This window comes from Carassius gibelio, chromosome B19 (assembly GCF_023724105.1).
Source record: "Carassius gibelio isolate Cgi1373 ecotype wild population from Czech Republic chromosome B19, carGib1.2-hapl.c, whole genome shotgun sequence".
Classification (NCBI taxonomy): domain Eukaryota; kingdom Metazoa; phylum Chordata; class Actinopteri; order Cypriniformes; family Cyprinidae; genus Carassius; species Carassius gibelio.
The window spans coordinates 24,018,127-24,030,357 of NC_068414.1; the positions used below are offsets into that span (position 1 = coordinate 24,018,127).

The 12,231-nt window shown below is 38.0% G+C and overlaps 1 protein-coding gene across 2 annotated transcripts in view; it reads right to left on the bottom strand.

The window, feature by feature from the left end:
* The window catches only part of csmd3b (CUB and Sushi multiple domains 3b), a 403,590-nt gene extending 393,149 nt beyond the window's left edge, over positions 1-10,441 (bottom strand). For both annotated transcript variants that reach the window (XM_052583645.1, XM_052583646.1), the window contains exon 1: positions 10,172-10,441. In XM_052583645.1, the coding sequence (XP_052439605.1) occupies positions 10,172-10,346 (175 nt within the window). In that variant the 5' untranslated portion in view covers positions 10,347-10,441. The remainder of the gene's footprint in view (positions 1-10,171) is intronic.
* Positions 10,442-12,231: the final 1,790 nt, after the last annotated feature.

Below are 12,231 nucleotides of genomic sequence, written 5' to 3' on the forward strand. Positions count from 1 at the left end.
TGAGAGCTCTCAGACTAAATCTAAAATATCTTAAACTGTGTTCTGAAGATGAACCGAGGTCTTACGGAACGTCATGAGGGTGTCATTAATGACATAATTTTCATTTTTGGGTGAACTAACCCTTTAAGCAATGCATTTTTAGAACCATGTCCGAGAACCTGAAAATGACGTTTTTCCAAATGTGTACAAAAAAAAACCAATAATGCTTTAAAATGCTTTTACCGGAAAGACTCAATCCTATATCACAAGTCTTTTTTACCCAACTGCAAATATAAATATGCACATTAAAAAAAAAGAAAAAAAAAAGAAAATGTACTTCGTAAAAATAAACAATTTGTCTATGGAGAGAAAATTATAATAAGAATAATAATAATAAAAAAAACATTCAAACATAATTTGTATGTAAAACATTGACAGCCTAGATATCTATAAAGTTCAAAAGTTACTTTATTATTCAGCCACTCACTTTTGTGCTTTCCAGGAGAAATGGAAAATTAATTTTAATCTTACAAAATTAAATCCAAAAGACTCAGAACTCCTTCTGAGTGTGCTGCAGTAAAAGACAAAATACATTACTTGCATTACATATTTGAGATTAGGAATATCAGATATTTAAATATCTATTACCAAGATGTGTCTCCATAGAAATAGGAATAAGAAGTGTTCTAAAATAGTTCACATTAAAATACATAATCATATATATGTGTGTGTGTGTGTGTGTGTGTGTAGGCAAGTAACCATGCACTCTAATTAAATATTTTTTTTTTGCAAGCAACATATAGCCTATATCAGTCATGTATTTTATGATATAGTAGATATTTTACAAGTGACAGATTTTTTCCTGAAGGGCTCTAAAAAGCGTGAAATTGACTTTTTTTTCCTGTCTGCCGCCTTTGACGTCACAGCTCATACGCTGGAAAGATAGTTGGTAAGGGCTTGGGACTTGGCATGTTATTCTGATAATAACCATATTCTGAATTTTTTTACTTTAAATAACATTATGGGACACATATCTAATCAGTAAATACAAGTTTTACTAAAGTTTACACAATGTTAGAATACATAAATAAAATAAATAATCTGCTGGTACAGGATTCTGCCAATAACCTCCTTCTTGGCAATGGCCTAGAGTCTGGAAACTGACTGACGGCTGGCTCTGTGGCTCTGCGGACAAATGTATCTCGAAGATGAGCGCGAATGTGTTTCCAGACACCTGCTGCTGACATCATAATTACAACTCCACCTGCTCATCTTCTCCCCCTTACTAGCTATTGATTGGCCTTCATAGTTGAGACACATGCATTCTGGTCTGTTCTCACAAAAACACAAAGCCATAGTCATTATAGCACTGAAAGTGCATCAAACCTTTTAACAAGACCAATAATATTATTTATAGAACCTCACTTATACTTAAACAATACCACAGTAGCTTTGTGAACACAACTTAGCCAGACAACAATATTAAATCATGATGCAATTATATATAGTCATTATAACTCTCTCCCTCAGCCAGTCTTAGGCCTTTCAAAGTCTGTTAAAGCATATGAATTCTGATGATAGGTTGTTATTTCCTCTGTGGAGTGAAAGTGATTCCAAAAACTTTTCCAGCCTTATTAGATTTGCAGGTACAGAGGGAAATGGCTACAGGACGCAAATAGCTGGAACAAAGTAATCCTCGTCTAACATCGTTCAAGGCATGAGTCCAAACCCTTCACAACAAAACTATAAAAAGTCCCCATTCAAATAAAGTAATATTTTAAAAGCTCACAGGAGATCACATTAGCCTTCAGCTTTGTGTCATGAACCACCGTTAAATCACGTGACACACACCATGTGACATGGATGGTTAACTCCCCCAGTTAAGCATTCTGGGTGAAAAATAACTCTTGAGCAATCTCAAATATGCAAAGTGATGATGAATCTTAATTACAAAGGCCATAAGCTTTCCTAATATCAGCATTCACAGCACGCACAGTCAACCAGATAAAGTGAAGGGCCGTAACTCAAAATTTGGTTTTAAATCTTGCTGGACTAGAACAAATGATCTCAAGGTGCCTTTGGCCCAGGTAAAACTGATGAAGTTGCATCCTGCATATCTCAAACTCTGTGGACACAAGCTACCAAAATAGCACACACTAATTTAAAATGTTTGCCATTTTAATTAGATTGCGATCTGAGAGTGCGTTATCTGATGAACTTACAGGGGCGTCGTGATTCAGAGACGTTTAAGCTGGAACTGAGTAGAGAAGGGTTACATAACGAAATTTGTTTCGCACAACTTGTTTAAACAGGTTATTGTGGTGATTCAATTCAGATGGCGGCTGAATGGCACCTGAAACTTGAAATAGCAACACTACAAAGAGTCCCGCTCAGTGAAAAAGCTAGAAACTCTTTATGCTTTATTAAATAAGATACATTTCTAAGAATTACAGTTTGCTTGGGGCATCTAGTATTTTAAATGTAGCAAAACATCTCAGCTTCTGTTGACTGTATGTCATAGTCACGAGCACTTTATGATATTAATACTGTAGTGCAAGGAATTCTGGGACAAACTGGGTTTATGAATTTATGGAATCATGTAATATGACAACCCGGTAAGCAGCTGCATCCTCCGCCGAAGCCAGAAGCCTAGGAACGAAAGGTCAAGGGGTCAAGCTACTCCAGATCTCCATCCAGCTGTGTCCTCTAGCCGACGACAGGTATCGGTGTCGTTCTTCCTTCATTAACGTCCGCTACAAAAATATCCCTCCGTCATATTTCCAATGCGAACTCAAAGAGATATTATTTATATCTGCTGTCTACGAAAGGGAAACAACATATGTGACGGGAACTGGAGGGATAAAAGCGTAAATGAGCTTTGAGGAAATTGGCAGAGAGGCTCAGCATGAGGCAGCCCCGATTCAAGGGAACCCAGATCACACTGACAGTTATTTTCCCCTCAAACAAGAGGCCCACCATGAGAAGCGGCCGTGAACAAGCCTCCCTTGTGAAACAATGAGGCCTCAAATATATCACTGACTATATTAAACGCATCTCTGCTGAAAACAATGAGGCAGAAAGAATCAGACGGGGAAAGCAAACGGCGCATACGACCTTCTCGCAAATTGTACATGGCAAAAGGTCAAACGTATAACGCCGCACACTCCCACCTCCTCTGAATCACCGCCATTGTCGTTGAGGGATGGTTACTCCTCTCTGTCAAGCCAATTCACTTCAGAACCGACTTTGATGTCATTTCTTCATTCACAGAAGCTGACCCATAAAAAGCCTGGCTCTGGACCGTGGTCATGGACATTCTGATGAGGGCAGAAGTCTAGGTCCAACTTGTCTAGGAAATTTGCCAGTCTTCTGGTAAAAATAGCACTGTACAGCCACACACAGGCATACATATGGATTCATTGGATTTAATTAAGGCAAGCCTATATCAACTGAATGCTTTTGAATAGCCAGTGGTGGACAAAATATATTTGAGTTAAAAGAAAGATACTCTGGCAAAACATTAATCCAGTAAATGTATTTCTCTAAAATGTCTACTTAGTTTTACTTTTGACTTACTAGTTTCTTACTTTTGAATGTACTTGAATATCAGAATGAATTATTGCTATCTGATATACTTCATTCAAAATACTTAAAGAGACATGATTCTAAAGTCCCTGTCACACATATAGGATAGAGCTTATTTTATTGAAAAGAATCATAAAGTGCATACATTAGAACTATTAATTTACAGTTGTATCCAAGTTGGGTAATGAGATCTACCAGTTATTGATATTTCACTAGTTTATAATAGTAGCAAGTATCAATACATAGCTCAAAACAGCAGCCCACCTCAAAGATACATACAGATTTCAGAACCTCATTTACAATTACAGTGTCAGGAGTATTTGACATTTTTATCAGATGTGTTATGATGAAACCAGTTAAATCGTACAGTGCAGTGCTTGTAAATCTTACTATCATGTCTACAGATTACCTTTTGAAAGTCCTTACCTTTGCAACCAGATGAACCAGACAGTCATGTCTGGCCACATAAAGTCTTTTATAATTGTAGCATCCGTTTAGTATATAAGCAACCATTTCATTGTCTTGCTGAGTTGTATGTAATATACAGTAAAGTAGGGTTAGTGCTTTGATGGATACCATCAGGCCAAATTATACTTTGTTGGAAGACACTGTAATCTTGCTTTGATCATGAATATTAGAATGTCATCTGAGACTGAGAAGTTTGTCAGAACAGAATGAGACAATGAATGGTTGGAAAATTGAAATAATGCAAGTTTTCCTTGCAATCTGAGACCTGTCCAGTGCTGTCCGTTTTGGGTCACACAAACACTTTTTTACATTTATCTTCATATTGCATTACTGCATTTAAACCAGAGTTAAAGTGAGATATCAACTGCAAAATCAAGTTTAAAATGTAAAAATCATTATTAATTCGGTTCTAAATGGGGCATAACCTCTGTAAAAAGTCAGATATTACATTTTAAATGTAGTAATGTAAATGTTTTCCGAAATGAAAATAGACTATAGAGTAAATTACTGGGGGAAAAAAAATACATTCCTCCCTTGAATCTAGCATGTCGCAAAAGCAAGCAGCTCCTGGATACTGCAGCAGTACAGATGTATTCCAGCATGATAAAAACAAAGACCGATTCTCTCTTTTTTTGATACTGCAGCTGTAGCAGCAGTTTGTAAATGTGTTTGTGAATGTTTATAGGTGTGTATGGACTGAGCAACTCTGTCACAACAGGTAGTGGTGAGAATGAGTTGCAAAAACAGACAGCTCCACACCTCTGCTCCTGATCCTTCCTGACAGACACAGGGCTCCAATCAGACCATGTTTCCAACACTGCTGTCACCCTGGAAGCCTTTCACTTCTTTGAGGTCAGAAAAAACGCTTCAGTATGACTGTATATTCTGCAATAAAGCTTTGTCTCTTTTTGTAGAAGATCAACTTAGTGTGTCAAAATAAAATCACTTGTGAAGTGCTTCATGCACTGAAAGTAATGAGGTCGGGACCATATATCACACTGATGAAAAAGTTAGTGCCCCCTGCTGGCTTTCACCAACCGACACCGACCCTACCACTGACATGACTTAAAAGGCTGGCATGAACGCAGATGTTTTGAAGATGAAATAATAGTATAGATATGTAATATTCATTAAAATGCAGCATGTTGTAATAATGCCTAGGATGGTATTAACACCATCTGACAATCCCATCCGTAATTCACTAATGAATTGCATAAGACTTCTGTACTTGAAGCAGCCTTAAAGGTGTATCCCAAAATGTTGTTTTCCGAAGTTTGAGCTTTAGGGATTTCGGGCAATTTCCCTAGACACATAATAATTAAAATGCAAAATGAGGTTGGGTATATATGCTATTTTTATTATGTGCACACCACCAAGTAAAAACTTGTTAAGCCAATAAAATGGACTTTCAACATAACTTTCAACTCTGTTGAATGTTACTAAGATATCAGAAGTCTGTGTGAAATATCTTTTTTTTTTTATCTAGAAATCTATGTAATGACATGTTTGTGGAATATCCCCTTCATATGTTCATATGTATGTATGTGTGGATGCATATACATTTACAGCAGCCTACTTTATAGACAAAATATTGCCTGTTACATGGTGTATATTTTATCCATCAATGAAGTTACAAACAAAGCCACAGCAAATAGTTTCACTTCTCCGATCATCTTCCTGAATGAATCAGTGCTACCAACTGATTTAGCGAATAATTCAATGACTAATAATTCAATAATTTAATTCCAGAATGAATAAGTGATTTTAAATAATTGTGTGAAGGAATGATTCAATGAGTCACTCATTATACAGTCACTTGTCGCCACCTACTGGTTTATCGACTTAACCAGAAGAATGATTTTTAAAATTATAAATTGTAATGCAAAAATAATGCAAAACAGTTTCATATCACTAACAAATATTTATGGTTGGTAAATGAACAAAGTTAGCAGATTTGACATGGTTAATTATCTTCAATAAAAATAATGTGAAATACAATTTCATAGCCGTAAGTTTACTCAGCATTATCAAATCTGAAAATATGCAAATAATTTTTTCAGCAAGAATAACGTAAAATGCATTTCCTTGCCAATAATGAATACGTGCAGCTGTAAAATTCACTCACCATTTTATTGGCAAGGTTTGGTAAAATGTTCATTTTTGCACCATACTTACACTGCATATTTTATTTTATTCATTCATTCATTTTTAATAGGCCTAACCACAAAGCCTGATATCAAAGCTTCTTAAAATGACCCTTAAAAGATCCCCACAAGGAACAACTTGTATTCCAACTACCTCTTCTCTTGTCCACTAATTTAAAACATAATCCCTTCTGAAAGCCATCCATCTGTCAGTGTTTTTTTTACTACAAGCTGTTTAACATTTCAGATGTAGTCAAGTACAAGTCAAGAGACAAAAGTAATAATATTAATAATTCCTTACATTTATATAGTGCTTTTCTAAGCACTCAAAGTGCTTTACATTGTCAGGGGGTATCTCCTCATCCACCACCAGTGTGCAGCATCCACCTGGATGATGCGACGGCAGCCATATTGCGCCAGATTGCCCACCACACACCAGCTTATTGGTGGAGAGGAGACAAAGTGATGAAGCCAATCAGCAGATATGGGGATTGTTAGGAGGCCATGATGGTCAGAGGATGCTGAGGTCACACCTCTACTCTTTTTGAAAGACATCCTGGGATTTGTAATGGGACACACACACACCAAACAGGTTGAGCACCCACTGCTGGCCTCACTAGCACCTCTTCCAGCAGCAACCTAGTTTTCCCAGGAGGTCTCCCATCCAGGTACTGACCAAGCTCAATCCTGCTTAGTCCTGGGAAAACTATAGGTGATCCACTGAACATTCAAGCAAAACTCTGTTATTGTGAGAAGATCACTCCAACTACCGATCAATTCTGCTTAGGGCGGGAGAAAAGGTGACACATATCCAAGTAGCAACAGTATCGTCTGCAGCAGAAGCACAGATCTTCAATCTGATATAACATATTCCCCTCCAAGGTATTTATGTCCCTTTATGTCCTATGCATGTGACCACCAATAAAGAGAAACCATCTAATTGGAGCCATTTCATTGAGGCTGCTCAATTTCCCACAAGACGTAATTCCAACCTGAGGGCAGTGTGCCATTTGTCACTTGACAGGAAACACTACAGAACATGTTAGACGACAAGCCTCATGGGTTCTAGAAATCACGGCCTCAACGGCTGCTAGAAATCTTCCTATAAGTGCTGCATATTCATACAAATAACCCTAAACATGGTTTTTGTAGAAGAGGAGTTCCTAAAATCTATTTGACTGCAGACATCTGGGGACTTTAATGACCCTGTTCTGCACCTGGCTCTACAGCAGCATGCTTTGCTCATGGAGATTAAAAGCCTCTTTCAGGCGTGCCATAGAAGAGGCAGTGTTACGCAGCGGCAAACTGTAACATGCTGGATTTTACACTTGTAAGATAGGGCACTGATCCCAAGTATGATGCCTCTTCCAGCTGTTAATCCATCCCCTAAGGACTTGTCCTCAGTGGGTCCATATGTTCACCACTGGGTATACATATTTGGCTTCTAGCTGGTGATCTGTGGTCAGTTTATAGCAACTAATTTGAAAAACAAATGCGATTAAATAGGTTGTAGCCAGCCAGGCAAACTTAGTTTGTGATAGGGCAGGTTAACCACAACAGCCTTAGACTAATATATTAGGTTTTCTCCTAAATTTTGATTTATTAAGCAGCCTTTCAGAATAAACAAACTGAAATAGTCCTACCGTTTTGTGAAATTGGATATGGTATAATTTACGGAAATAAACAAGACTTTGAAACAAGACTTTTGTGCTCTATTAATGAGGACAAATGGTTCCATTTTTTGACAGTCAGTCCATTTGTTTTCACTTCCGGTTGCTTAAGCAGGAAACAGAAAAGTTAAAGCTGTCGTTAGTAGATCCTAAAACACAGAAATTGTCTATACAGAATTTAAATTTTAATTAATGTCCTAGATATGGCCCATATAGCATCCTTTTTCATCCTCCAAATCTTTATTGCTCCATTTTATCAAACTACTTCATTTGAATTATGCATAAATGTACTTAAACATTTAATACTGGATTGTTCGACTTCAAAGCCTGTAGCTGAACTTTTTATATCACTATCAAAACATCAGCAACTCAAAAAAAAATTATAATATTATTTTTTTCCCCATGAATTCTCGAATGATCCCACAATGTTCTCCCATTCCAGTTACGCCCTGCTGGTTTTCCTTATATCAGAAAATGTGCCTTTGCTGCAAGAAGCGAGATGAAGCACATTTATAAAAATCTACCACCTGGATTCCTGCAGAGCAACTGGCTTCCAGAACAGTGGATTTTTAATTCAGCGCCTGTAGAAATAATGTTCATAATTACGTTTTGTCATAAGGCCTGCTGATCCTAAACCATGAAGCATATATCTACTGACCACATCCCTGCTAGGTGGAAAAATGCTTAAACCAGCCTAAAATGGTCTCCCAGGCTGGTCGTGCTGGACGAGTTTGCTGGCTTAAAATGGAGATAATCATCTCAACTAGGCTAGGAGATCAGCAAGACCATGTTAAACCACCTAAGACGAGCCAACTATCTTAAACTGGTTTAAGCTTGTGTGTGTGTGTGTCTTATGAATTAAAGTCTAATATACAGTATGTTCATACCAAGAGTTTATGTATTTACTGAAATACACTAAACAACTGGATGTCGGAATGACTCACTGAATAGCGCGCGTGCTCTCTATCTAGCAGTAAGTCAGTGATGTGAGGTCTAGATCGCATTAATTATCCTCGGGATCTCGTCACACTGCCACCACGCGACGGGTTATCGGCCAACAAGACTGCATCTCGCACACTTTACGGACACCGGTACTGCTGTTTATCCATATCTCTCCAGTCCAACTAGGAAACACATCAAACCCTTTTCAGTATTCATTCCGCGTAACTACATAGGCTTCTCGATACGCTAAGCGTCTAATCAAGATCATAGAAAAATAAACGGGCTGTTAATATCCTATCTGATTATATTTATAAAATAATGAGTTACAACGAATAGATTAGATTTGTGCTGGCGGTACTGTTCTTATAAACCGTTTAGCATCAGATGAATCAGCTCTGATGCAAATTAAAATGCTAGGCAGGTGGTAATGACCAAGATACATCAGGCAGAAGTGCTGCCCAGGGGCTGCCTCCACCCCACTAAATTCAATCAAACTACAAAGGTTTTTTTTTTCTTTCTTTCTTTCTTTTCTTTCTTTTTTTTTTATTTATTTATTTTTTTTTTTTTTACCAGAAATCTAACAATTAGCACGTTTCTAAAACTTCACTTCTAAAAGCCTTATAATTTCCGTATCCCACTAAGAATCACCGAGATGAAAGCTCACACCAAGCCTCCTCCAAATAAATCCACTGAAAACGTCGAGGATGCTTCAACCCTGTGTGTGATGTTATGCTGTTTGTATGGAGACGGCGTGCAACAGTTAAAACGTCCAAATCAAGGCTGATCAATAGGCGTCCAGGCGCGTCAATTCCATCGCGAGATGCTGGGTGAGATGGTACCCTGACAAGTGTAAGGTCGAAATCCTACGTGCCACACGTTATCCAGCATGTTCTTGACTACTTATAGACTAACACATGTGTCAATGGTGCATTTTGTTGGCTGTATATCAACTAGCCATACCATAAGGAATCGTGGTTCGCGTTCCATCTCCAGCCCATATTGAGCTGCGTTACCCGAAAAGAAGCACCCGAAACACGCGTTCATTTGAGAATCGGTAATTAGCCGTTCCCTAATAGCGGTTATTTGAAAACACCCTGCGTGCTGTTAATATGTAAAACAGCTCGGATAAAATCTCTCAACGCCCTTACATTACTTTGTGATCCATCACTTAATGACCACAAGCAACTCACGTATCCGCTCGAGCATACTGCAAGAATATTTATTGAGTCCTCGCTCAATGCCTGCATTGAGTAAATGCGCTTCTCTTCTCAAGCCTTTGCTGCACGGTTGGCTCTCCTCTCCCTACATCCACTCCAAGCTCGTTCCCATGCATATACACTGATGCAAAACCTCCGAAATAACTCCTCGAGACTGATGACTTACCTCGCACGCATGTGACCATCATAAAAAATATCAGATTCCAAAATGTAACTCCAGTTTTAATCCCCATTTTCTTAGCTTGGGAGTCCACCGGACCACATCTAATACATCCTCTCTTGAAAACGGACAGGAATCCCGTTGCTCTGACGCTGTGCCCCTCTGTGTCATCTATGTTCATATTCACATGAAGGTGGTAGATCTTTCCCTCAGCCAGAAGCGGAGCGGATCGCGGTGTGGCTCGAAGTGAACGGTGATGCTGGGATCCCACAGCAACCTTGACTAGGACTCAACCATCTCGCCAAAAGGGGCCAAACTCTCTGCGCTCACTGACTCCTATTCACTGCTATTCACTGATATTCAGTGGATTAACTGTGTGATCTCACCGTTTCATCATTGCTAAAATAAAATATTTAGTGCTTTTATATAGGTAAATGAATGAATAATGAAGTACCTGTCCTGAGGCGGGATGGGGTTGGGTTTTGGATAAGACAAAAAGCGATCTGAGCTGGTTTACTGGTCCACTGATCTGGGCAAGCTGGTCTACTAGATGATTTTATCCAGCAAGGTTTTTTTTTTTTTTTTTTTTTTTTAACCAGCTAAATTAGATGTAAACCAGGACTATTAGACTGGGAGACTCATCCAGCTAAGACCATCAAACCACCTATATATTACATTATTATTATTTATATATACAATTTTTTTTAAATAGATCATACGGTTGCAAATGCTACACTGGCATGGTTTATTATTTACCATTTGGGTTTTTAATGCAACATTTGTCGAATTTATTTATTTATTTTCATGAAGGCACAAACAATCCATTGGCCAGGCACATACGTAACAGTATACTTAATTTAATGGAAACTATTCTATCATCATTTAAAATCTATTCCATGTTTAATTCAGTCCAACATGCTGCAGATGTATTACAATTTAATTTGATTGGATTTTAGTCAAGGTTTTTTTTTTTTTTTTTTTTTTCATCATGTAACACGAGAATCTTGAGGCCAGTGTAATCTTGCTTGCTTTACCAGTCTAGCATTAATATTATAATTATTTCCAACGAAAGGCATTTTTATTAGAAGTTGTCAGTGAATGTGAGATCTCAGGCTGGGTGATTGCACTATAGAAGGACACTCCTGCCATCTACAGGCTAAACACCCAGTCAAATTTCATCCTCAGAGGCACGCAGACAACTGGCATTCCCTCCCTCTCCCCAACCCCCTCACATTCCCACATGCCTGAAACACAACACACACACACACACGCACACACACACGGACGCACACACACACGGACACAAACACGCACACACACAAACACGCACACACACGCACACACACTTTGGAAACTATACACATATTATGGAAAACGAAAGAGGTTTCAAGGGATTTCATTTACCTCAAACATCCATCTCACCATCATCCAAACCAACACTTCAGTCACAACTAGTACTCGTTTTTCTCCACTTTGAAGTCATTAACAAGTAATTCTCAACAAGTTGGAGCCTAAGACCAATATTTAGCACATAATGTCAAAAAATTAAGAATGAAGATAGAAATTACCACCTTTTTCCATGCATAACAATAAAACTGTCCAAGGTGCTGAAGTCTCTGACACAGCACATTTGAATGTACAGTAGGTATATAGACAGATACTGTTGCAATGCTTATTTATAGATATTTTTAATTCTGTAAGTTAAGATATTATTATAGATATGTTTGTTTATTTCACATTTATTTAATATATGCTGATACTGTATACATTATTTTCATAGAACACCTTATTATATGTTATCTTATATGCTCTTTTTAAATAAAGAAGAGAGCCTGAGCAATATGAATAGCCGAAATGTCGAATTAAGGAAATATTCAACAAAGTCATTCATCCAATTTTTTAGCCACTACATGCTCTCAAGCACTAATTGGATGGTGCAATTCCATCCTCATTAGTCCTGCAGATCCACACCCCTCTGAACAAAGGAAAGGGCAATAAATCATATAGTCATAGGCATAAGCATATAACCTTTACTCATCGCAGTCTCTCAATGACAGGATCAGGAG